Raw genomic sequence first — 27,670 nt, 5'->3', positions numbered from 1 at the left:
TTTGGGGGTAAATACCAGCTAGTGTGATTAATGGATCAGAGGGTAATTCTATTTTTTAACAATTCTTGAATGTATAACTACTTAGTGGTTAGTCGGATGAGTGTGTGGTTAGAGGGAAGAATGAATGACTGGATGGGTGAAGAAGCATGACACGGTGCATAATGTTCCCTGCTTTACCATTGCCTGATTCTCTAGAGCTCATGAAGTTACTGAACATCAGTGGCCTCTTTCAGCTGGTAGATTTACACTACATGATACCTTCCTTACTAGTCTGCTAGTCTGAGCCCTTGCCCTCCAGTCTTCTGGTACATACAGCTAGACCAACTCAGCTCCTTCTCCATGGACAGTTCAACTTCACACTAGAGAACAGGCCTACCTCACACACGGGCCACTGGGTTATGGTTCTTTTACTAAAAGTAGCTCTAGTGCCAACCACAGTTTCCAATTTTGCCAAAGATGCTTAACAAACCTTATTATTATTTTTTTTTCTTTTCCTCTGTGATTCCTCTCGCCCTATCCAACTCTTGGCTTATATTCTCTTCTGCCTGAGACTTTCATTCTCAGGTTTCAGCTTCCCCACTTCTGACCCCCAATTACCTGCTGTTAAGTTTATGCTCTTACTTCTGGGTTTGATAGACACCCTAGATTGTGACCTCTGTGTGCTATGCTAATGGCAGTTATTTCCCACATATGTATTCCTCCTCTCTTAATAAGGGAACTAGAATATGCCCTGGGGAATATCATTAATTCCTTAGAAGGAAGGAAGATGGGGATAGCAGCACCATTTCCCGGCAAGAAAAATGAATTAAGAAATGGGGTATGCAGTTTAGTCTGATAAAGGTGAAATGTGGACATTCACAGGAGATGGCTAAAATGTTGGTAACTCTCTTATAATTATAAATTTTGCAATGAAATTCACTTAATGTCATAATTAAAGGATTTTTTAGTAATAAATTCTGTGTAGATGAAGATACCAAGAGTAATCGCAGAAGCCTCACCCCTAGTCATTGAGCTGTTGTTACAAAAATCCTCCATATAGGGGTGCCTGGGTGGCTCAGTGGGTTAAGGGTCCGCCTTTGGCTCAGGTCACATGATCTCAGGGTTCATGGTTTGAGCCCTGCGTGGGGCTCTGTGCTGACAGCCTGGAGCCTGCTGCAGATCCTGTGTCTCCCTTTCTCTCTCTCTCTCTCTCTCTCTCTCTCTCTCTGTCTCTCCCCTGCTCATGCTCAGTCTTGCTCTGTCTCTCAAAAATAAATAAACATTAAAAAAAATCCCCCACATAATCGGGAATAACATGAGAGGTTATTTTTAGCTCCCCTGAATTTTCAGTTACCACCCACTTCCAGTTAATGAAGCCGAGGCACTTCTGATCACTGAAGCAGAGGTTTTCCGGTCCAAGGCACATGGTCACTTTTCTAAGGTTGTTATTCTAGTGTCGTGATCATGTAAGAAAAACTGTGGGTAAACCTAAGTAGTCTCTCGTCCCAGTCTTTGAAATTAGACACAGCATGTAAAGGACATGTAAAATGATCCCTGGAGAAAGATGGGATGAGAAATAATGGTTGCCTCTAACTGTAAGGCTACTAGTTCAAAAGAATGAGCTCTACCTCGGTGTTACACCTTTGACTCAGTTCTCAAGTGACTACGTTAACAAGCCATTATTTCAATTTTTTGAGCAACTGGGTTTTTGTCCTGAAATTGAAGTCCGTGTTCTCATTACTGGATACATCCTGTCAGTAGTTTTTATATCCCCCATTAGCCTAGAATGTAACACAATTGCTACTTTAATTCTCTTACATAGACAGTCCAGATATTTGGTTTAGTTTTGTTGTTTGCTAATGGTACTCCCATCCTGCTTGCTTTTTGTGCCATGTTGTGTTAGCCTCTTATATTTGGGCTTGAATCATTATGCTCCCATGTCTAAATTCATTGCTCCATCACGTTGCCCAACCCTGTGATGATCTGCCTACATTCCCTGTGCTTGCTTTCTTATCTGGTCAGCAATGGTCCTGTGATTCAGGTTAATGGCCTGATTTCTTTCTATAGAATGTTAGTCACATTAGAGAAACAGAACTAAAGTCCATCCTTTATTTTGTCTCTTCATCCTTTTTATAAAGTTTATTAATTTATTTTTAAGGGAGAGAGAGTGTGTGTGTGCGAGGGAGCAAGGGCAGAGAGATGGGGACAGAGAATCTGAATCAAGCTCTGCACTGGCAGCAGAGAGCCCAATGTGGGGTTCAAACTCAAAAACCTTGAGATCAGGACCTGAGCTGAAGGCAGACGCTTCACTGACTGAGCCACTCAGCACCCCCTGTCTCTTCATTCTTTATACGTATTTATTTGGTACCCTCTATGTGCCAGTCACTCTTTTCTTTAGGCAGTGGGATAATAGAGGACTTGCAGAATGGCAGAAGGCGTGAATATGTAGGCTACTATTATCCATTAACTTATGTAATGTATACTAAATAGGTAACTCCGGACTAGACAATATGTTTGGCATTGTGGACACAAAGTTGAATAAAACAGTTCCTGCCCTCAGAGGATGTATGGGCATAGACATGAAAAAAGATAATCTAGTATCATGTGACTTTGTCTGATTATAGAATTAAAGGGGGTAATATGGGAACATGGGTTCATGCAATATGACGCTGATGAGGTAGGGAGGAGCTTGTATGGTACATTAAGAGGACTGGCCTCAAGGGAGATAGCAAAGCATCTTGTTTATTAACAAGGGAGCTAGGCATACATTATTTGAACTCAAATCTCCCCTCCACTTACTCAGTGGCCATGAGTGTGTGATTCTAAGTGCTGATTGATACATCTGTAAAGTGTAGATTAAAAGAGAACTTATTTTTATAGGGTTGGTGTGAGGAATAAGTGAGATAATTCACCACATACTTAGCTTACTACGTGGCACATAGCTTATGCTCACTAAGTATTCATCACTATTATTCTATAGGAAATCAGAGAATTCAAGAGGATTATTACTCTTTTTTAACTGAAGTATAATTGACCCCCAGCGTTATGTTAGTTTTAGGTGTACAACATAACGTTTCAACATTTCTGTATATGCTCACCGCCAGTATAGCTACCATCTGTCACCACGCAGTGGTGTTACAATACCACCGACTGTATTCTCTGTCAGCATGAACTGATGTTTGTCGAAGAAGCTTAGCCTGGAATTAGAGACTGCAGATAAATATGACCCTAGATATAGTGTGAATGGAGGTCATCCACGGAGACTGTATGGAGTAGATAGATCAGTGGCTGAAGATGGAATTGTGTGAAACAGAAACGTAAGGGGTAATATCAGAAGAAGAAGTGTTTATGAATGTTCATGGATGTGTTTGGTAACAAGCAACGAAATGGGCACTTTGTCTTTCCGATAAAGCCATGGGAAAGCACTCCAGAGGGGACAAAGAGCTGGGTGTTGGGAAAGGAATAGGAGCTCATCAACTTGACAAGGTGGGAATAGGCATTGTGTGCATAGAATAGCAAGTCCCAACACTGACAGTTTCATTGAGGCTAAAACACATGAAGCAGTAAGTGAATGACATAAAACAATGTCATCAATGTCCCAATAAAATATTATAGTAGAGAGGCCTTGTAGTAATGGGTGCTTCAAGGACATAGTGGAGGCTTGTGTTTGAGATCAGCCATTGGATTGGCAGAGGAAATTGTGGTGAGTCTTTCAGTTAGGTGAGTCAGTAGACCAACCTGGAAATGGATGGCAAAAAAGAGAATGACCAAGCTGCAACTGTGGGCTTCTTTGGGGGAATTCATTCTGTGTTTGTTGATAAGTTAGGAATGAGGCTGAGTTGAAAGTTATTTCCATAGTGCCATGAATTTCCAAAATAAAAAAGTAAATAAATAAAAATAATGAGCCTCACCATATTCTTTCAGTCACAGTAAATTTAAATAACAAGTTGGTTAATGTGAGATCTGGTTATGCTATGAGAGAGAAATATAACCAACATTTTTTCCTCCTTTAAAGGACTTTCCAGAAAAGGAGAAGTCCACAGCAAAGGCCCTGGAAGATGTAAAGGCAAACTTTTACTGTGAATTATGTGACAAGCAGTATCACAAGCACCAGGAGTTTGACAATCATATTAATTCTTACGATCACGCTCATAAGCAGGTAAGCCCGAGTGGGAAAAATCTTTCTTATTCCTAGATTTGTATCTTCACAACAGAATGTATGCATTTAGCCTTATTTATTGTCATCTAAGATGCTGAGGTGAAACCATTTTTTTTTCTTGAAAGGTTGTTTTCTGTTTAAATGTTAGGTGAAATATTTTTTTCCTAGAAGTCACATAAAACTGTAGGTGAATTTAAAGAAGATCTAAAAGCAGACTGATATTTATTTTAGAATTACACATGCGGGGAAGCCAGAACCCAGTAAAAAGAGTGACCTATTCAAAATCACCTAACTAGATAGTGGCAAAAGCAGAGCACTGGACAGAATCTGTTATAGGGTTCTTTCAAGATTTCTGAGGTTTAGTGAAAACTAGGACTTTAGGAAAACAATTCTCATTAAAAGGTTACATTTTCCAAAGAATACCCTCTTAGGAAAGTCAAAGTGGTTACTTAATAAATGGACTATTGCAAACAAATAAACGAAAACTCTGAGAGGCTAAGTTGAGAGGTAATTCATATAGAAACATTTCATTTTTTTCCCTAAAGGGCCATATATATACATTATCAGTTTAGATATTCTATGCATGCTACTATAATCCTCTCTTTCCATCTCTCTATGCAAGAGGAGGCTATTATTCTTATCCTGTTAGCTTTTATCCTTGTTGCATGAAGTATGAAGATTTTGGCCATTTAAGAATTAGGAGTGTTAAATACCACTAAGAAAGAGATTCCACTTGGTCAGAGGATTGACTGTGGCTAACAACTGTGAGAAGGTGCACACTCCTGATGCCAAATGGATCTGATATCTTGGAATGTGTGGGGAACTCTTCTATAATCTAGACCTAAAATATTTACTCAGACTAAACAACAACAAATATTTTGACTAACATCCCTAGTATTTACTGAGTGCATAGAAAATATTTGTCCTTGAGAGATCCAAGGTTCAGTTTCTATTTTTAAAGGTGTGGCATGTATCCATAATTTATTGTATTTTTCAATCAAGAGCAAGGACATGGAATAAACTGTTTTAGGACTGTGATTCCCAAAACTTAGTGTGCATAATGATCACTTTGGAACTTGATAATGCAGATACCCAGACTCTCCTTCAGGTATTCTAATTCAATAGTTCTGAGTGGGGCCCAGGAACTTGCATTTTAAAATGATTAAAATGGAAAATTTCAAACAGGGTCCAAAATATCCATTATTGGGGCACCTGGGTGGCTCAGTCCACTAAGCAAGTGACTCTTGATTTCAGCTCAGGTCATGATCTCAGGGTCCAATGATTGTGATCGAGCCCCATGATGGGCATGGAGCCTGCTTAGGATTCTGTCTTCCTCTCCCTCTGCCCCTCCCCCACTAGTGCATGCATGTGCTTGCTCTCTCTAAACATACACACATGCATATCCATACTTTTGGTTGACACGTGTTTAAGTTTCTTTGAATATATATTTCAACTATAGGTTTTTCATTCCCTCCTTATGTTTACTTCTTGCAATTTATCTGCTGAAAAAATTAGATATATTCAGGATTTTGCTATATGTAATCCAATACTGTCTTTTCTCATTTCCTCTGTCTTCTGTATTTCTTTTAAACTGATTGTTACATATAGAGATCTAAACAAATTCAAGTTCATACTTTTTTCTTGGCAAAAATACAAGGCACATTGTACCCCTCTGTAAAGAGGCATATGATGTCTAATTGCCTCTATTTTTATGACTTTAAGTTTGAGAAATGGGTTTAGATAATGGCTGTTTGATCCATCCATCGTTAAGTACCTCACTTTTTTCCACTAATGATTTTTGTAACCATCGATGATCATTTGCTTGAATCTATTACTACATTTCAAGTTGTAAAATGATGATTCTAATTCTATCATCCATTCATTATTAATTACATGGAATATGTCTATAAAGAGAAATTTCCATAAGCATCACTCCCAGTGGATTTTATGTAGGTGGTCTTGAGATGAAATACATACATATATATGTATGTATGTATATCATACACACACACATATATGTAATATATATGATATATATATATTACATATATATGATTTAGAAAAATAAGTAACCAGAGAAGGTTCTCATGGGATAGCTACATTTGATCTGTGCTTTAAACATGCAGAAGTAGATGTTGAACTTGAGGCTGAAGATGGGATGGCATTCTTGACAGTGGAAACACAAGAAGCTAAGGTGAGGAAATAGAAGGGCATGAGACATGTTTTCAAACTGTAGAAAGCACTGGACTCCTAAGAGGGTGATTTCTCCACACCTGCTCTACCTGTCACAGCCTCTCTTGTACTCTGGAATTCTGTCTCATCAATTTCCCTTTTTATTAGTTCCTTCAATCTTATTTCCATTGGCTTTCCAACATGTTGATAAAACAAACTTTCCTCCAGCCTTCTATTTTATCTGTGTCCCTATTTCTGGGTGTCTTTAGGCTTATCAGTGCTCTAATGTTCCTGGATATGCTCCTTCACCAAACAAGGGTTGAGCTTCTGTTATGTACTGTTGTGCTAGTTGTGAAAAATGGACCCATTTGGTCCCTAACTTCAGTTGGGAGCTGACATCCCAACTGGGGAGACAGACACATCCACACACCATAAGTGTACTAGCAATTGTATACCCAAGATACTAAGTGTACAAAACTGATTTACGAAAGAAGACATGACAATTAAGGTAGAATTCTTAAAGAATGACTAGAAATTAACTGTGTATTGGCGAATGTTAGGTCTTATATGATAGAAAACCTACACCAAGACATGCGGCAGTTCCAGAGCATGACCCACCCACAGAGAAACTGCAACAGATTCTCTATGGCCATTAAAGTCACCGTCACTATCCTGGGGAGCTCTTGTGTCTCATTCCTCTCATTCTTTTCCAGTAGATCTTGTTCTCGGTCTTCGTTCTGCAATCTCTTTTCACCATTCGTATTTAATCTCACTTTTGAGTCTTTGCTAGGGCCTTCGAACTGGACTCCCCATCTCCAGTAGTTTCCCTGCTGCAAACCAGGTTACCCATTTATGGCCATTTAATCTTCTTAAATGACCACGTTCAGGGGGGGATGACTGACTTTTTCAAGAGTCTGAACTACTTAGCCTGTCAATTCAAAACGTCCACAGTCTGGCTCTGGCTTCCATTTCCAGATTTATCTCCTGCAACTCCAGAATTTCCCTACAGTTTCTCAAAGATGCCTTATGCTTTCCCACCTGCTCATCTTGGCTCCTAATCTTCCCTCTGCCTGGGATGCCCTCCCATCTCGTTCGTGGCTGTATTTCAACATATATTCCTGCGTATTTAATGCAGAGATTGACAATTTTTATCTGGATATTCAAAGAGCTGAGATCTCATGGTAAGCTGACCTGACAGCATTTTCCAAATTCTCTTTGATCAAAATCTGTTAACATTGTGCAGAATTTTATACCAGAGTCCACTTTGGAAAACAATGGAATAATTAAATGTGCTGTAGACCTTGTAAGACTGCTTTCTTGTGTAATGTTGAAATTTTTTTTACCTAAAGATTTATTTTAGCCTAAAATTTTGACAATAGCTTGAATTTTAAATGAAGCTGGGTTTACAATTTCCCTTTTAAATGAAACTGAATTTTATATACAGAAAAGGGAAGTATTTACTAAAGTAAAACATGCAAAAGTCTTTTTTTTTTCAAATTCCAAAGCTAAATATGTCTGTTTGGTTCTTGCTTCAGTAAGGGCTCTTCTTGATTGTGATGATGATTATAATGATAGTGGTGAGGATTTGGCTGAGAATATTTTTTGGCCTGAGTAATATGAATAGCTTCTATAATTTTATTTTCCATGTGGATTCAGACAAAATATCTGTCCTCTTCTGTTGAACTTCCAACAGTATGGTCTTTTTGGTATACTTTGAAGTGACTCTAAATTCACATGAAATGAATTCTGTTACTCATTGGTAGAATGACTTAGAATGAGAAGCAAGGTAATCTGAATTTTTATTATTCCCTAGGCTCCTTCAGTTGAATAAGTGATTTCTAAGCTTTTATATTGTCTTGTACCTGAATAGCAGTGTCCTGTGTTATTTTATTATAAAGATTATATTATTCAGAGATATATTATAATTCTAGAGAAGTAAGTCAAAATATATGACTTTAAAAATAAAGTAAAATAGCCTGAGAGTCATAGCTCTAATTTAATTCCATTGAGCATTTAATATAATTTTTCTATAATTTGATACAAAATTAAGGTATTCTTCTTAGGTGAAGTGCCTGGGTGGCTCATTTGGTTAAGCATCTGACTTTGGCTTAGGTCATGATCCTGCAGTCCTTGAGTTCAAGCCCTGCGTCAGGCTTTGTGGTGACAGCTCAGAGCCTGCAGTCTGCTTCAGATTCTGTGTTTCCCTCTCTCTGTGCCCCTCCCCCACTTGTGTTCTGTCTTTCTTTCTCTCTCTCAAAAAATAAATACACATTAAAAAAAATTTTTTAAGATATTTTTCTTAGGTATTATTGGTAGAGAAAGATTGCTTGTCAGTAAAAAAAGCTGAATTTTTTATAGATATTCAATAAGCAGAAAAATAAATTTCTAGTTTTAACAACCTAGCTCTATATATAACTCACATTTTTGGAAATAACTCCATTGTTTTAGCTATTGCCTTGAACTTATGTTTCCGTGTAAATGTTGAGCATTACCACTAAAGCAGTTTGAATGTATATACAAATTATAGTCACTTGGATAAAGACAGCAGTGTAACTATTAATATAGCTAACATGTTAATAACAGCTAATTTCTTGTGAGACTCTCTACAAGTCATAATTCTTTTCTCAAGACAGTTAACCACAAGTGTATAATACTGAAATGAAAACTGCACATCCTTACATGCAATAAAAATCTCTCCTGCCTCAGAGACATACTGGCTCATCTCAATTTAGAAAAAACAAAGGAGCCTGATCCCCATACAAATAATCCATGAAAATATCTTCAATAATAAAAAACAAATCCACTTTTAGATCCTCCACATGTGACATTTAATCCTCCCAATTTTCATTTGCCTCACGACTGGATTTATTTTCACTCAGGAGAACTTGTCAAGCCTGAATTTCAACTCCAACTGATTCATTCTTAAAATATTATTTTGGATTCTCCCCAAATCTACCTGCTCAGGATAAAATAACAGAACAGAATCACCTTTGCCGTCTTGTCTCCAAGAGGAAGACTCCCACAACTGCTAAACAAATTCAGTCCAATTACCCCTTGCTTTGCTCCTACAATTTGATTTTTTTTAAGTTTACTTATTTATTTTGAGAGAGGGAGAGGGAGAGAGAGAGAGAATACAAAATGCAAATAGGTGGGGGGCAGAGAGAAAGGGAGAAAGAGAGAGAATCTGAGAATCCCAAGCAAGCTCCACACTTCCAGCATGGAGCCCAATGTGGGGCTCGAACTCACAAACCATGCGATCATGACCTGAGCTGAAGTAGAACATTTAGCCGATTAAACCATCCAAGTGCCCCAAGTGGATTTAATTTTCTCCAAATACTGCCCCAATTATCCTGATAGTATATTTCACCATAATATGTTTAAATTACTACTCCTCTTAATGTGGCAAAAAAACTTCAAGGCCAAAAAACCTTAATTTGTAGGATCAGCAAAATTGATGAAATGTAGACTCAAGTATCTGGAATGGAAATTCTCAGAAACATACATGCTAGTGAAATAAAATGCTACTTATCTTCATTTATATTCTGCATTCTATAATCCAGCTTTCTGCTATGTGTGTGTGTGTGTGTGTGTGTGTGTGCGCGTGCGCGTGTGTGTATGTGTACATTCATATGTATATGTAAATGTATATGTAAATATAAATGTATATATACATACCTCACTGACCCCACCCCCTGGAATTACCCAGCAGTAATTGGAACCTCCATTAGCAAAAAGAGTACAAAAGACTCAAAGAAGATCTTAGCTTCTGGCTCACAATTCAGCTTTCCTAAAATGCTGCTGCCAACCTTTTTTAGTTAAAGCCTTTTTGATCTTAAGGTTGTCTCCTGATTAAAAAATAAATTAAAAATCTATATGCTAGCTCTTTCTGTATCTCAGATGTGCCAAGTGCTTTCCTGCTTTAAGACATTTGCAATATATCTCTCTGTAATGTTCTTCCATGTGAACCTTCCTGGTTCTTCTCTTCATTTGTGTGGTAGTTCAATGTCACTTTCTCTGGGCGGGGGGTTCGGGGGAGGATCTCTGCTTTGCAACTCTACCTCAAGTGGACAGTTGTCAGTTCTCCCAACCTTAGTACTCTGTTTGCCCTCAGTGGTGGTCAGACTCTATTTGTGCTGGCTCTCCAGAGCCAATTGTTCAATGTGTAAGAATTCTGAGAGCTGGCTCTTCAACCATCAGTAGCTGGAAATCAGCCATGGTTTGTGGTAGGAAATACACAAGTACTACAAACAATGCTTCTTAGGTTTTTTTGATTTTTCCAGGGTGTTTGTGTATCAGCACACCATTGCTTATTACTCTGTAAACACAATTTTTTCCTTTTTATTTTTTTGTCCTCTCCCCTCCTCCCTGCCATTGGCTCCACAAAGAGAAGAGGAGGGTGTTGTTGGTTCTATTGGCCATGTAGCCATCCTTGTCTCTCTAAAGTGTAGAGCTGTGTTTGGCACATAGTAATGATCCCATAAATATGTTTTAAAAAGAATGAGTAAGTGGGCGCGCCTGGGTGGCGCAGTCGGTTAAGCGTCCGACTTCAGCCAGGTCACGATCTCGCGGTCCGTGAGTTCGAGCCCAGCGTCAGGCTCTGGGCTGATGGCTCGGAGCCTGGAGCCTGTTTCTGATTCTGTGTCTCCCTCTCTCTCTGCCCCTCCCCCGTTCATGCTCTGTCTCTCTCTGTCCCAAAAATAAATAAACGTTGAAAAAAAAAAGAAAAAAAAAGAAAAAAAAAAAGAATGAGTAAGTGAATACCACTCTGTCCTACATCGGTATATTCATCCACCGTTGATAAATCACTAATTTTTTTCCAGTTTTAGTGAGAAATAGTTGCCATATATTAATGTGTAAATTTAAAGTATACAGCATAGTTTGATTTACATATATTGTGGATGGTTACAGAGGAAAAAAAATTTTGCTTTATGATGAGAACTCCTAGGATTTACTCTTAAAAACTTTTCTATATATCATATAGCAGTGTTAACTATAGTTATCATGTGCATCACATCTCTAGTCCTTATTTATCTTATAACTGGAATTGTATTCCTATTGACCATCTTCCTCCAATCCCCCCTCCTCCCACCCTCCACTTTTGACAGCCACAACTCTGATCCCTTTTACTAAGATTATTTTTTAAAGATTTGTCTTTCTCTGACTTATTTCACTTCGTATAATACAATCAAGGTTCATCCACATAACAAATGGTAGGATTTTGTCATTTTTATGGCTGAATAATATTCCATTATAAAATGTTGATGGATTTTTAAGATGTGTCCATGTCCTGGCTATTATAAATAATCCTTGTATGAATATGGGGGTGCAGGTGTCTTTTGAGTTTTTTGTTTTTTTTTTTAAATAAATTATTACCAGAACTAGAATCGCCTGATCATATGGTAGTTCTATTTTTAATTTTTTAGGATCCTCCATAATGTTTTCCATAGTGGCCATAACAATTTACAATTCCAACTGTGCACAAAAGGTTCTCTTTTCTCCACATCAACACCAGCCTTTGTTAACTATTGTCTTTTTGATGATGGACATTTTAATAGGCATAAGATGGTATTTCATTGTGATTTTAATCTGCATTTCCCTAATTTCTAGTGACATTAAACATCTTTATTTTGCACCCGTTGGCCTTTTGTCTACTTTTTTTGGAAAATGGTCCCTTCAGTTCTTTTGCCCACTTTAAAATTGAGTTATTTGGTTTTTTGCAATTGATTGTATGAATTTTATTTATATATTTGCTATTAACCCCTTATCAGATACATGGCTTGCAGATTTTTCCCCCATTCTGTAGGCTGTCTTTTCACTTTGTTGATGGTTTCTTTTGCTCTGCAGAAGCATTTGAGTTTCACTTAGTCCCAATTGTTTATTTTTGATTTTGTTGCTTGTGTTTTAGGTGTCATATCAAAGAAACCATTGCCAACAGCCATGTCAAGGAGCATTATTCCTGTTTTATTCTGGCAGGTAGAATTGGGTCTCGGCTCCTTCGTCTGAGTGGGCAGGGAAGGGGATGCTCCAGGTAACTCTCAATCTCTCAAACAAGTTCTCCAATTGGGATGAACTGGGACTACCCTTAGGCTTGGCTATGAATTAATCCTTCTGCCTGTGTGTAGCACAGATACCCTCTCTGCTGGATACTAGCTTTGATGTGGGGGCAATCCATTCTGTCATCTCATTGCTCTGCTCAAGTGTCACTAGGACTCACAGCTTCCAGGAGTTGTGGCCAGCCATGGTGGTCAGATGTAGCCTGAAAACACTCTCCACAAATGGTGGACACCTATGACTCACCTCCCTGCCTGGGTTGGGCAAACTCAGCTCTAGGACCAGCAAAATTCCTCATTTTAAGGATCTAAATAAGGCAGAGTTACACCCCACAGAGTTCCCTGGCCAGACTACACCACTGCCTTGGTTCTTCAAATTAGCAAAGCCCCTGGTTTGGGTTAATACTTGGGCATATCAACTGTGCCTGCCAAAATTCATGTGCGGGTTCTTGCACGCCCCTCCCCACTTCTCTGTCACATCCCGGTGGTTGAGCCCAAAGATTCCCCTGCAGCACTTGTGGGGCGAGATCAGAGTAGAGGCTTCCACAAGTGACCAACAGTGCTGTGGGGGTCAGTTGTCCCTGCCTAGGTTCTCCTGTCTCTCCTGAAGGAACCAGAGACTCAGGGGAGATCTCTCTATGTGGTGCTTCACTGGCCTGGGGGCAGGGCAATAACATCAATGTCTAGCTGCTTCTCTTTCCCTTCTAATGTGGTCTGTCTTGGGCTCTGAGGTGCGGTGGGGAGCTTCATCCTCATTGCCATTTTCTAGGAGTCTCATAGTAGTATCTTGTTTTTAATCAGTTATTAACTGTTCTTCTTTTAAAAGGGAGTGAAATCAGGGACAGTCTACCTTGACATCTTGGTGATGTCACTCCTTAAACGCTTGTTAAGTAGATAGAGTGAATGTTAGAGTAAAGAAGATGGGGCCCCTAATACCACATTCTTTATAATTATTGAAGAAAGGCTGTCATAAAAACCCATTTTTATAATTTAGAAAATACTTGAGCTCATATCAGTGCTGATGTGATGTGCCCCTTGAAGAATTTTAGAATTTATTTTGTAGGAAATTGCTAGTCTTCAAGGGCTTCTAAGCAAGCAAATGATATGATCAGATTTGTGATTTAGAAAAATATATCTAAAAGCAGTTTAAGAGATGGTACACCAGGCGAGAGCTTGGCTCTGTGATAAGATATGAGGCTAAAAGCCCAAGAGAGATGATCAGAAATCATTATATAGCAGTGACAAGGAGAGAAAGTGAGAAGGGGTGCATTCAAACGATTGCCATTGGCTCACAACACATGAACACATGGTCTACATCACTAATAATCAACTAAATACAAACTTGGAGAGTTTTTTTTATAAGGTTGTCAAATATGATAAAAGAATGATACTACTCAGTGTTGACAAGATGTGAGAAAACAAACACTGGTAAACAGTGCTTATGAGGATATAAATTGTTTCAATCTTTTGATGTTCAGTTTTGGATTATTTATCAAAAGACTTAAAATGGGAATTTTCCCATCAACAATTCCATCTGGCATGTATTCTAGAATAATAATCAAATGAATTCCAAAGATTGATGTATAGGATGTTTAAAATAGAAAAATACTGAAAACATTCTAAACATACAATGAAAAAAAACAGAGAATGGCTAAATTATGACACATATAAACTGGAATACTATGTAAAAATTAAAATTGCATTTTGGATCTATATTTTACACAAAATTTAATTATTAAAAGGAATGCTTGAATACTTGCTTGTATCAAAAATTAAAAATCAGAAGTATAGAACAATGAGTAAAAGTATATAGTAACAATTTGGTCCCTATCTTTTTAGATAAGTCTCTAAACATTTACATCAAATTGTTAACTTTTATAGGAAATGTAAACATAAAATGTGATTTTATTTTACATATTATTCTGCTTTCATATGTTTTCACTTACATCTTGTCAGTCCATAAAGATTTCTATTTTATTGTGGTAAGTCGATACCCAGAACTTATGTCACTGTGACTTGTAAATTGTCTGAGCTTCATATATAATATTATTACCTTATGATTATGTTTTCTTTCTTGTACAACTCTTTTTTCCTGGAGTTAGAAATTGCTTTACTCTTATATTTGCCTCGTTTTCTATCACTGTCTATTACAAATTTATCTCTGAACTATGTACCATATATAATAACAAGGTCTTTTTTTTAACATTTATTTATTTATTTTTGAGAGAGAGAGAAAGCATGTGAGAGAGGGGCAGGGGCAAGAGAGGAGACAGAGTCCCAAGCAGACTCCACGCTGATAGCGCAGAACCTGATGTGGAGCTTGAAGTGAACTGTGAGATCATGACCTGAGGCAAAATCAAGAGTTCCGCTTAGCTGACTGAACCACCAGTGCCTCTGATAACGACGTATTAATACAAAATGTCAGATACATGAGGCAATAGGTCAGTTCTGTTTTGTTTTTTATTCCCCTCCTTCCCATTTTAGAGAAATATGTGGTAGAGACCTCTCTCTTTCTACTCCAGCCCCCACAGGTTGCTCTCCACTCCTGCTGCACAGCTATTGTTCTGAGACTTCTTTTTATCATCATCCTGTGACTGCTTTTGCTTCTCTCCAAGATTTTATTCCTCATTTTCTTGATCTTATGACTTCCTATATCTTATTTCCTCCTTTTGCTGGAAACTAGTCCCCAGAAGCTTCCTGAGACACACAAGGTAAAACTGTGGGACCCACGTCTATCAGTAAATGTAAATGTGCTTATTCTACTTTTATACTTGATTTATTTTTCAACCGGGTTTCAACTTTAATGTTGCTGTTGAAAAGTTATATGTCATTTTTAATCCCAATCCTTTCTTTCTGAAAACATTTAGACATTTCTCTTCATCATTTCTTCTCACAAGAAACATTTATTTACAGCCAGCTATGGGCCAGATACCATTCCAGTTACTGGGGATACAGTAATAAACCAATCATCTCCATACTTGTGGAGCTGACATCACAGTGAGTGTGGGAAAATAGAAAAAGAAGACAGAAAATAGAAAATAAGATCTTCTTCTAAAAAAGAAGATAGAAAATAATAGAATATGCAGAGCACTGGGTAGTCCTATGTGCTATGGAGGAAAATAAGAGTAGAGTGTAGAGGGGGTGCTCTGGGCAAACAGAATTTTAATTAGGGACTTCAGTGAAGATCTTAATGAAAAGACAATGATAAAACTTAGAAGATACAGGGAGCCATTGATTACAGCCATCTATCTGAGGGAGAATGTTCCAGGAAGAGGGAATGCTCCGCGTAAAGTCTGGGAAATCACACCATGCACACTGTTCCAAAGATTCCTAATATGCTAACATCCTATAATGACTTGCTTTTCTATGAATCAAATTTCAGTCACTGTGCAGGCCATTCCATAGAATATTTCAATTAGGAAAATCTCGCCATTTGTTTTGGGATTTTTTTAAATATTATATTTGATAATTTCCTCATCTGCTCTCTTTCTTCCCTTTCAAAATTCTCTTATTTGGATATTATAATTCCAGAATGAATCTTCCAAATTCCTTATTATTTTTCTTGCTGTTAATAATATGTCTTAATATTTATGTCTTAATGTGTATGTCTTAATATTTAGGTCAAAATTCTGTGAGATTTTCACAATATTATCTTCCAGATTTTCTACTGAACATTTTTTTCATATTGTGTGTGTGTATGTGTGTGGGGGGAAATAGAGAGAGACAGAGAGTGAGAGAGAGCAAGCAAATGCACATTTGGTTTGATCTATGGTTTATGTGCTTGAGGCACTCCTCATATATTTTGTAGTACTTGGCTGTTTACCTGACAGTCTTATTTATAACTAAGGGACCAAAAGTTTGATTGGAAGGTTTATGTGTATGGGTTGAGTTTACCAGATGGCAACCTTCAGTATGGTGTGATAAGTAGTAATTATTATTATTTTTTTTCACTGAATGACCTCCAGGGGTCAGTATCTGTGAAGCTTTCAGAAGCCATGAACGTAAAAGAAATTTGAAATCTCACTTGTATGAAAATTTTCACTTAATCTCCTTATTTTAAATGGTTTTATAGCTTAGCCCTAAACTGTATCAGTTGTTCCTAAAACTAAATCCTACCTGGTTCAGTTTTTCCAGAGAGCAAGCCTCAGTTTTCTGCCAGAGTAGACTAGGGGATCTGCTGGCCCATCTCCTCTTTTATAAGGGCTAACTGGTTTTCTTATTTTGAGTCCCAACCTCTACTTTTCCAGTTTTACTTCTCTACCAAAGTTTGCTGGATTAATGTCAGCTAGTCCTCACCTCAGTGGTTTGGTCTACCTTGTCTGTTACTTGTCCCTTCCCTTCTCTCTCCTCCCTCCTGTCTTTCCCACCACTTTAGGCCAATATATATATATATATTTTTTTTCTTAGTAAAATAGAACCAACACTATATTCTTCACAGAGTTATTGTGATAATGCATGAAAATCTTGGCCCATTGCCTAGCATATAGTAAGTGCTCAACAGAGCAGATGGAGGCATGTTTCACAAAGTGTGGTTTCCAAGGGAAGCTGGGGCTCATTTCTCAAGAATACTGTTTGAGGGATTCTTTCGCCAAATGGGAGGCTAACCTGGAGGGCCTCTAATAATAAATATTTTTTAATAATAAATTTTTTATCTCTGAAATTATGATTGTGTAAATTTGTAGTTAAATGCAACTTTCCATCTCTTGATTTAATCTCAGGCTTAGACTTGGCAGTGAAGAAAAAATAATAATGTGCTGCTAGCATTAGGTCCCTGGAGCCATAACACCTATGTCAGGCTTTTACTTTCTGAATACAATTCAGCAACTTCACTTTGATGTATATCAGATGTCAGATATCATGAAAAATCATACAGCAGAGTCTTGGTTCTTTACCATGTATATGCTTTTTGCATTTACAGATCTATAGGTTTACTTTTCCTAGCCTTTTTTTTTTTTAGTTTCTTTTAGAATTATGTTATGGCTTCTTGACATAATATTTCAGCATATCATGGTAGCTCCGTGCTGAATGAATTATGCATAAAATTAATCCTACAATGTCTAATGATAGCTTCTATTATGGCATTGTTGAAGATTTACAAATGGCAATATTATTCTCCTTATCTATTAAGTATTATCTGTTAAGTGTCTGGCACTAGGTGAGCTCCTCCCTTGAAACATAAATTAATCTGGTTATTTAAGTGATAAAATTATACCCATTATAATCAAAAAGACAAGATATTACAGAACTGTAAGGCTGGAACTCACTGCCCAGAAATGTTCATGATAAGGCCAGACCACAGAAAGCCATGCTTGATGCGTAAATCAGTTTTAATTAATTATTTCTTTCCTATTTCCATGTAATTCTGTCGATTAGATATGGAAATCACCCAGGAATTCACTCTTTCAGTCATTTGTTCAAAACTCATTTGTGCTAGGTACTTTGTATTCTATAGATATAAAAATAAGTGAGCACTTCCAGTTTCTGGTCCATTATGTACAGAATTTGGAAGTTGTCACGGCCATCCACAGAAACAGATGAAAACTAAACAAACTGAAAGATCGACAGCTCTATTTAGAACCATCAGTGAACTGAGGTTATGGGGCAAGTTGCTTTCCCCAAAATTGGACAAGGGGATATCAGAAATTACAACTTTGCAAAGCTGAAGTGTGAGGATTTTGAGGGAACCATTAGCAGTATACTGAAGAATTGCTGGAGGCTCAGTGTGGATAAGTTTGAGGTAAAACTCAGGTGGGTAGAGGGCTGTCTCAAGCAGGCCACCATGCTTTTATAAATTTTACCTCTGGGAGACCTATCGTGTTCTTAAATTAAAGATGAAAGAAAAAAAATCCCCTTCTGCTTCAAGCAGCAGAAGAGGAAAAGTCATCATTTAAAAATGTGTCAGAGCATTCTGGGCTTCTTAACAAGACATACCCTCAAAAAAACTAAAAGAAAAAAACAAAACAAAACTGTTTTGCCAACCTCAGGGAAGAGAAATGCCCATCTCCCCTTCTAGTCTTCCTGTCTCAACTGAGGGTGATGAGGGAGAGAGAGATCAGCCCTGAGGAGCACTTGAGAGAGTCATAGCCCAACAGGTCAGTAAAGGCTGAGACCTATTCATAGGAATCCAGAACACTTCACCTCCTCCCGCCAACACCTTACCACCACATCCATAGAATAGTAGAGGAATGCAACAGAAAGAACAGCATATCTCTAATCTTATTCAAGAAGCCTCTAAAGAAGCCTGAAAACAACAGAGGAGAGAAATACATGGACACCAGATGAAATTTTAGGCCTTGATGAAATTATAGTTTCAACAAGAGGAAAGACCCAAATCCCTAGCTGGATATACATAAACCTTACACTAAAGGCATATTTGCTTCAGTTTCATTTACCCAATACATCATGTCTGGCTTTCAAGAAAATACTTGCAAAACATAATAAATAACAGAAAACACGGTTTGAAGAGACAGAACTTCAAATAAGACTCAAATGTGGCAGAGATGTTGGCATTATCAGACTGAGAATTTAAAACAACTATGATTAATATGATTAAGAGCTGTAGTGGAAAAAGTAGACATTATACAAGAACAGATAGGTAATGTAAGCAGAGGGATGGAAACTAATAAAGAATAAAAGAAGTTATGAGAAATAAGAATTCTAAAAACTGCAGCAGAAATGAAGAATGCCTTTGAAGGACTCATGAATTGATTGGACAGAACTAAGGAAAGAATCAGTGAACTTGAAAAAAAATGCCAGTAGAAACTTCCAACACTGAAAGGCAAAGAGAAAAAAATGTAATGAAAAGGATAGATTATCCAAAAATAGTGGGAACATTATAAAAGCATAAAATACATGTAATGGTATTACCAGAATGAATAGAAAGAGAGAGGAAGAGAGGAAGGAAAGGAGAGAGGGAGAGAGAGCGAGCAGAAGAAATATTTGAAGTAATTATGACTGAGATTTTCTCAAAATTAATTAGGGACAATAAACTACAGATCTAGGAAGCTCAGAGACACTAATCAGAACATCGGAGACAAAATGCATAAATCTACACCTAGGTGTATCATATTCGAACTGCAGAAAATCAAAAACAGAAAAGAAATACATAAAAACTTCCTCAGACAAACAAAAATTGAGGCACTGTGTCACCAGTAGACCTACCTGAAAAGAACTGTTAGGAGAAATTCTACAGAAAGAAAGAAAATATATACATCAGAATCTCCTTTCACATAAAGAAAAGAAGATGATTAGAGAAGGAATAATGAAGGTTAAATAAAGTCTTATATTTCTCTTGCTCTCAATTGATTTAGCAGATAACTATTTGTTCAAAATAATATCAACATCAACAGCATATTCAGTGATTATAGCATATGGATAAAAGACATAAATAGCAGCAAGAATATAAGAAATGGGATGGAGAAATTGCAAACACTGTATCATAAGTTAATTGCACTACCTAAGAAGTGCTATAATGCTGTGCGAAAGAAGATTTGGATTAGTTGTAAATTTTTTTTTTTTACAAAATCGAGGGCAACGCTAAAAGGTATAAAAAAGAAGTATAATTGATATGGTAAGAGAGGAGAAAAAATAGAATCATGTAAAATACCCAGCTGAAACCAGCGAAGGCAGAAAAGGTGGAACACAAAAACAAAAAATTAGCAAAGAACAAGAGCAATGAATAGAAAACAATAACATGAAGGGCAGATATTAATCCAACTATATCAGTAATCACTTTAAGTGTTAATGGTATAAATTCACCAATTAATAATATTGTCAGTTCATTTAAAAAAATAGAGAGACCCAGTTTACATGTTTAGAAGACCCACTTTGAATATAAAGATGGTTGAAAAGTAAAGTAATGGAAAAATATATCTTATGCTAACATTACTGCACAGAAACCTGGAGTAGCTATATATATTTTAGACAAAGCTGACTTCAAAGCAAGGGAAATTAGCAAGGATAAAGACAATATTACATAATGATAAAGCGGTGAAGTCACCAAGAAGACACAGCAATAGTTCATATGTATGTGCCTAACAACAGAGTGTCCACAGATGTGAGATAAATTGGAAAGAACTGCAAGGAGAAATAGATAAATCTACTACTAATTTGGAGAGACCAACACTTTTCTATCAGTAACTGGTATGTTCAGCAGGTAGAAAAGCAATTAAGAAGATAGTTGAAGTGAAAAGTACCATCAATCAACTTGATCAATTGACATCTCTGGAATACTTCATTCACCCAACATTATCAGTATACACATTCTTTTCAAGCTCACGTGAAGATTTCACCTAGAAAGACCATCTTCTGGTCATAAACATATCTTACCAAATTAAAAAAAAAAAAATATATATATATATATATATATATATATATATATATATATATATAAATTTGCTCTTAGACCAAAGGGAATTAAACTAGAAATCAATAATGGAAAGATAGTTGGAAACCTCCGAATAATGGGAGATTAAACAACACACTTCTAAATGATATGAAACAAAGAAACTCTCAGAGAGAAATTTTAAAATATTTTGAACTAAATGAAAATACAACACAGTTTGTAAAAATTTGTGGGATACAACAAAAGTGGAGCTTATGAAACAATTTGATATTGTTGTATGTTATATTAGAAGCAAAGAAAGACTGGGGCGCCTGGGTGGCTCAGTCAGTTGAGCGTCTGACTTTGGCTCAGGTCATGATCTTATGGTCTGTGAGTTCAAGCCCCGCGTCAGGCTCTGTGCTGACAGCTCAGAGCCTGGAGCCTGCTTCAGATTCTGTGTCTCCTTCTCTCTCTGAACCTCCCCCGTTCATGCTCTGTCTCTCTCTGTCTCAAAAATAAATAAACATTTTAAAAAATTTTTAAAAAAAAGCAAAGAAAGACTTAACATTAATAATCTAAGCTTCCACCTTAGGAACTATACAGAAAAATTACAGATTAAATCCAAAGCAAGCAGAAGAAAAGAAATAAAAATCAGAGCAGAAATCAATGAAATTAAAAACAGGAAAGCAATAGAGGAAATCAATAAAATCTAAAGCCAGTTCTAGGAAAAGACCAATAAATTGATTAAACTTTAGTTAGACTAACGAAAAAAAGAGACAGAAAGACACAAATTACTAATATTAAAAACAAAAGAGCAGTAATTACTGCTGATTCCATGGATATTAGAAGGATAATAAAGGGATATATTATAAAAAATTCTATGCTCACAAATTTAACATCTTTTTTCTAAAAGAGTTTTCACCAATCTTGAATGCTTAGGTTAACTATTATTGATGGCTTCCTTAAAGGTAATTCTATGAGATGACCAATAAAACTATGCCAGGGTACAAAGTTACATGCCAGTATGATTAACAAAGTAATTCTGGGCAGAAAAGTGAATACATAGTGAAATCCTTGAGGATTCTGTGGTAAGTATGAATGTAACTATTTCATGTAAGGATTAAAGACATACCTCTATGTTTATTCTGATTATTAAAGAGACAAAGCTTAAGTAAGTCTGTATCAATGTTGAGATGGGTTTCTTTTCAGGTGTAGGTTGGAGGAACACTTGAAAAACAAAGCCAAGATTTTTTCAGAAGAAGTAGTCTTGTATCTACTCCAGTGCAGAGAATAAAAACATGAATATTTTATATTGGAGTGTGACTCTATTAGTTTTACACAGAGAACTGTTAGAAATGAGTTCGTATCTGTTTGAGAAAAGACAGCTGCATCTTTGACGTAGCCATAAGTTCATCTCAGTAAATAACCTTAGCATTTTTAAAACAAGTGATATAACTTTCTGACTTATATCCCAAAATAAAGTATGAAACACATACCTAGATAATATAATGAGTTTGTTCTCAAAATGGAATTATTAAATGCAGGCATAATATCTTTTATTGTACTTCACTTTATTTCCTTCATTTTACAAATGACGGTTTGTGGCTACCCTGTGTTGAGCAAGTCTCCTGGTGCCATTTTTTCCAACAGCATTTGCACACTTTGTGTATTTGTATCACATTTTGGTAATTTTTGCAATATTTTAAACTTTTTCATTATTACTTTATTTCTTATGGTGATTTGTGATCAGTGATCTTTGATGTTACTATTATAATTGGCGGGGCAGGCCGGGGTGGGGGGGCGCACCATGAACCACACCTATATAAGACAGCAAACTTGATCATGAATGTGTGTATGTTCTGACTGCTCCAGTGTCCGGCCATTTTCCCATCTCTCTCCCTCTCCTCAGGCCTCCCTTATTCTCTGAGACACAACAATATCAAAGTACAGCAGTTAGTAACCCCACAGTGGCCTCTAAGTGTTCAAGTGAAAGGAAGAGTCACAGGTCTCTCACTTTAAATCAAAAGCTAGAAATGATTAAGCTCAGTGAGGAAGGCATGTCCAAAGCTGGGAAAGGCTGAAAGCTAGGCTTCTTGCACCAGTGAGTCAAGTTGTAAATACAAAGGAAAAATCTTTCAGGAAATTAAAAGTGCTGTTTCAATGAACACCCAAGTGATAGGAAAGAAAAACAGCCTTACTGCTGATATGGAAAAGGATTTAGTGGTCTGAATAGAAGACCAAACCAGCCACAATATTCCCAAATGTTAGGTAAAGCTTAACCCAAAACAAGGCCCTAACCCTCTTCGATTCTATGAAGGCTGAGGGCAGTGAGGAAGCTGCAGAAGAAAAGCTGGAAGTAAGCAGTTCGGTTCATGAGGTTTAAGTAAAGAAGCCATCATGTTACCATAAAGGTGCAAGGTGAAGCAGCATGTGCTGATACGGCAGCTGCAGCAAGGTCTCCAGGAGATTTAAGTAAGACCAGCAAGGAACGTGTTTACACCAAATAACAGATTTTCAGTGTAAACAAAACAGCCTTCTCTTGAAACAAGATTCCATCTAGGTCTTTCTTAGCTAGAGAGTGTTCAGTGCTTGGCTTCAAAGCTTCAAAGTACAAGCTGACTCTCTTTTTAGGGGCTAAGACAGCTGATGACTTTAAGTTGAAGCAAATGCTCAGTTACCATTTCAAAAATCCTAGAGTCCTTAAGAATTATGCTAAATATATTCTGACTGTGCTCTATAAATAGAACAACAAAAGCTGGATGATAGCATTTTTATTTAAAAAAATGGTTTACTGAATATTTTAAGCCCACTGTTGAGACCTACTGCTCAGAAAACAAGATTGCATTCAAAATATTACTGCTCATTGACAATGCAGCTGGTCATACAAGAGCTCTGATGGAGACGGAGAATAAGATGAATGTTGTTTTCCTGCCTCTTGACGTAACATCCATTCTGCTAACACACCATCCACCCAGGGATCAAGGAGCCATTTTGAGTTTCAAGTCTTATTATTTAAAAAAAAAATTCATTTCACGAACTAGAACTGATATAGCTTGTAGATCCTCTGATGGATCTGGGGAAAGTAAATTGAAAACCTTCTGGAAAGGATTCATCATTCTAGATGCCATGAAGAACATTTGTGATTCACGAGCAGTCAAGGTATCAACGTAAACGGAAGTGTGGAAGAAGTTGGTTCCAACCCTCAGGCATGACTTTGAGGGGATCATGACTTCAGTGGAAGAAGTAACTGCACATGTGATAGAAATCCCCCGAGAATTAGAATTGGGTGTGGGGCCTGCAGATGTGACTGAATTACTGCAATGTCCCGGTAAAGCTCTAATGGATGAGGAGTTACTTCTTATGGGTGAGCAAATAAAGTAGTTTCTTGAGATGGAATCTACTCCTGGTGAAGATGCTATGAAGATTGTTGAAATGACAACAAATGATTTAGAATCTTACATAAATTTATTTGATCAAGTAGTGGCAGTGCTTGTGAGGATTGACTCCAATTTTGAAAGAAGTTCTACTATGGGTCAAATACTATCAAACAGCTTGGAATACTACAGAGAAATAGTTCATGAAAGGCAGAGTCAGTTGATGGGTCAAATATTATTGTCCTGTTTTAAGAAATTGCCACAGCCACTCCAGTGCTCAGCAACCACCATCCTGATCAGTCATCAGCCATCATCATGGAGACAAGACTCACCACGAACAAAAAGATTAAGACTCTTTGAAAGCTCAGATGATGGTTAGCACTTTTTAGTACTAAAGCATTTTTTAATTAAGGTATGTCCATTGTTTTTTTAGACATAATGCTAGTGCACATATAATAGACTATGGAATAGTGTCAGTATAACTTTTATGTGCACTGGGAAACAAACAAAACAAATCAATTTGGCTCACTTTATTGCAATAGTCACTTTATTGCCCTGGTCTGGAACCACTGGTAATATATCCAGAGGTCTACCTATATAAACTCATTAATGGTTGAAGTATATAAACTTAAAATTATTCCTTTTGCTTGGAATTATTATTTTGTGATAGTCTTTTTTCTTATTCTTTCTTTTTTTTAAATTTGAGCAAGTGCCTTTTGTTTTATTATAATTAGTCTAACAGGAGGAAGTGTATTGAATTTACTATGACCGCTGCCCAGAGTAATTAAGGACTCTTATAACCAAACTAGGTTCTAACCCTAGATCTAATAATATATATAACCTCTCTGAGCAGTAAATGATACCTACTTCATAGGATTTCCATAAAATTAAATACCATTATAAAGTTGCTCAATGCTGTGTTTGACACAACAAATACCACTTTTATAACAAAGCTTTTAAAATATTTGTATGTGTAATAGAATCCTTATCTTCCTATTTGCTATTAGGGGTTTCAGTTTCCTAGTTCATCAGAGATGATCAAATGATAAGCCTCAAAATTAGAAAGATAGTCAACACTTTCTTCACTCTACTGTAAATTGGTACTTGTGTGTCCAGAGAAATATATGAGTGTGAAGTCTGTTGAGGTATAAAATTTGAATGAAGGTTGGCAGAAAGACAAGTACATTGAGCTTTCATTCCATACATCATAGCCAAGTCCTCATAAATTCAAAAGCTAACGGAAAGTAAACAAAAAGATTTTCCCACACAGTAATGGTGATAAATATGGGATTAATTTGTACTGAAATTTTGAATGATTCTCAGACTTCATGGAAGTCCATATGTTCTATGCATCATTAAGGAAACTGAAATACATTTGATTCAATTTTGAATATGCTGATATACATAATTTGAGCTGTATCAGAGCTTCCCTTTACAAAAACATTCTGTATCAAGACATATAATCAAAAAAATGACTTAATTGGCCAATACTAACAGTGACAGCCACCTATTCCTTATGGCAGTTTTTAAAAAAGCAGTTATGGATATCAAATGTATTCTTCTTATGCAGGAAAAACTGATGGGTTTTAACTTGGGCCAAAATTGTTTTTTGAAGAATTAAATGATTGGTTGAACTGAAATGGTTTTCTTTCAATGCTTGCTACGATGCTTTGCACTCAGAGTATGTGTTCAGTAATAGGTACTAATTAAATATTTATTAAAAATAAAAGTTGTTAAATATTTTGAATCAAACCCCTCTTCAAAACCACTTTATTTCTGAATCTTTAATTGGGAGTCACATATCTATTTTTAAAAAAAATTTTAATTTGAGTATAGTTGGCACACAGCATTACATTAGTTTCAGGTAAACAACACATTGATTTGATAAGTTTATACATTCTGCTGTGGTCACAAGTGTAGCTACCATCTGTTACCATATAATGCTATTACAGTATCATGGACTCTATTCCTTATGTTGTGCCCTTTATTCCCATGACTTATTCATTCCATAACCACATACCTACTTTTAAACCTGATTCCTAAGCTTTTGTAGCTTCTCAAATACAAATCAGGTTATAATGTGTAGTGAGTCTAATTGCATTTGGTAATAACCATGAGTAAATTATTAGTGTTCAGCTTTCACATTTCATTAAAGCCAACCAATGTTTATTTAGCCTATCATTTGCAGAAATCTGCCCAGTGTGGTTCAAGAGGAAAATTGGAGTAAGATGTGTCTCTAGTCTTCAGGAAGCTTATATATACATAATGACCAACTCTTCTGGTCTCATTTTTGAAACCGATGAAGTCTTGGGAAAACGTGGAGATGCCTAGAGAAATGAGGGAAATGAGATGAGAAGAGGAGGGCAAGACAACTATGCACATAATTCTAAAATACTAAGCCAAGTATTATGAGAGTTAGAAAAACTTCCTTGGAGACTGAAAGAAAGTAGAACAAGATCAATATTCATTTCACTAACATACAGCAAACTTCCATTCATACATACAGACAGAATTGATTCTCTCTCACGATAATTAAAAGTGGAGTTTTCCAGTCTATCTGAAGTACATAGGATGTTCAACTGTTCATAGTGTTATTAGAAATATACACTTTATGATGTTCATTTCCTGGCAAACTACAAGGCTTTAAGGGCTCTTAATTGCAGTGAGATTTAAAATTATATTCCTGTGCATGAGAATTATATATATATATATATATATATATACTATATATATATATATAGTATATATATATATATATACACATAATTTTAGGGTTATAAAATAATTTTCTTGGATTTCTGAACTGATTCTATTATATAAGGAAAGGAATGAGGTTTGTATTAGTAAATTACATATCATAATGTATTTTTCTGCAGTTCCATTGAAATGTTCCGATCAGCACTTTTAGAATCCTGCAGTCTTGTTTTTAGGGTTAGAATATTCTTTTATAATTAATTATTAAAGTTCAAGTCAGTTTTTCAGACTTTATATGGTAAACATTAGGGAGGGTTTTAACATTGTGAAGGCTATAAAGGTAACGTGGAACAGTGTGTGGAACGCCAGACATGCACCCACAACTGTGACTCCACCACCACTGAGTAGTGGGAAATTGGGGAAGCCACATAGTTTCTCTTAGCATCAATTCTTCATCTGAATACTGTGATCGTAACACCTGCTTCGCTTATCCTATAGGGAAAGAGTAATTGTGAAAAAAAACCTAGGAGGACTCTAAAAATAGAAGTGTTATGGGAACAAGAATCGCAATAGCATTTATAGCTCAATGTTTATGTGGAGCTTGTCGTTTTCAAAACACATATATACGTACTTAGTTGATTAGAAGAAAATCTGCATGTAATTGTTTCTTGATTGAGGGCGAAACTTGACATAGTGAAGAGGCCAAGCTTTCAGTCAGAAGGCTTAGATTGGAACCCTGGCTTGATCACATGGTAGCTTTGTAACTTCAGCTCTATCTTTCTAGTTTAATGAATCCCTTTGGTCTTCTCCGATGTGAAGTGGGGCTCATAGATCTGCCCCCTTTGCTGAGAAGGTTCATGTGATGATGATGGGTTAAGACGATTCATGTAAAGTACTCCACACATTTTCAAACAAACGA

At 36.6% G+C, this 27,670-nt stretch overlaps 1 protein-coding gene across 1 annotated transcript in view; it reads left to right on the top strand.

The window, feature by feature from the left end:
* The window catches only part of ZNF804B (zinc finger protein 804B), a 516,049-nt gene that overhangs the window by 399,526 nt on the left and 88,853 nt on the right, over positions 1-27,670 (top strand). Inside the window, exon 2 of the mRNA XM_027071840.2 lies at positions 3,995-4,138. Coding sequence (XP_026927641.2) covers positions 3,995-4,138 — 144 coding nt within the window. The remainder of the gene's footprint in view (positions 1-3,994; positions 4,139-27,670) is intronic.

The sequence above is a fragment of the Acinonyx jubatus genome, chromosome A2 (genome assembly GCF_027475565.1).
Source record: "Acinonyx jubatus isolate Ajub_Pintada_27869175 chromosome A2, VMU_Ajub_asm_v1.0, whole genome shotgun sequence".
Taxonomy (NCBI): Eukaryota; Metazoa; Chordata; class Mammalia; order Carnivora; family Felidae; genus Acinonyx; species Acinonyx jubatus.
This window is presented reverse-complemented; position numbering and strand designations above follow the sequence as displayed.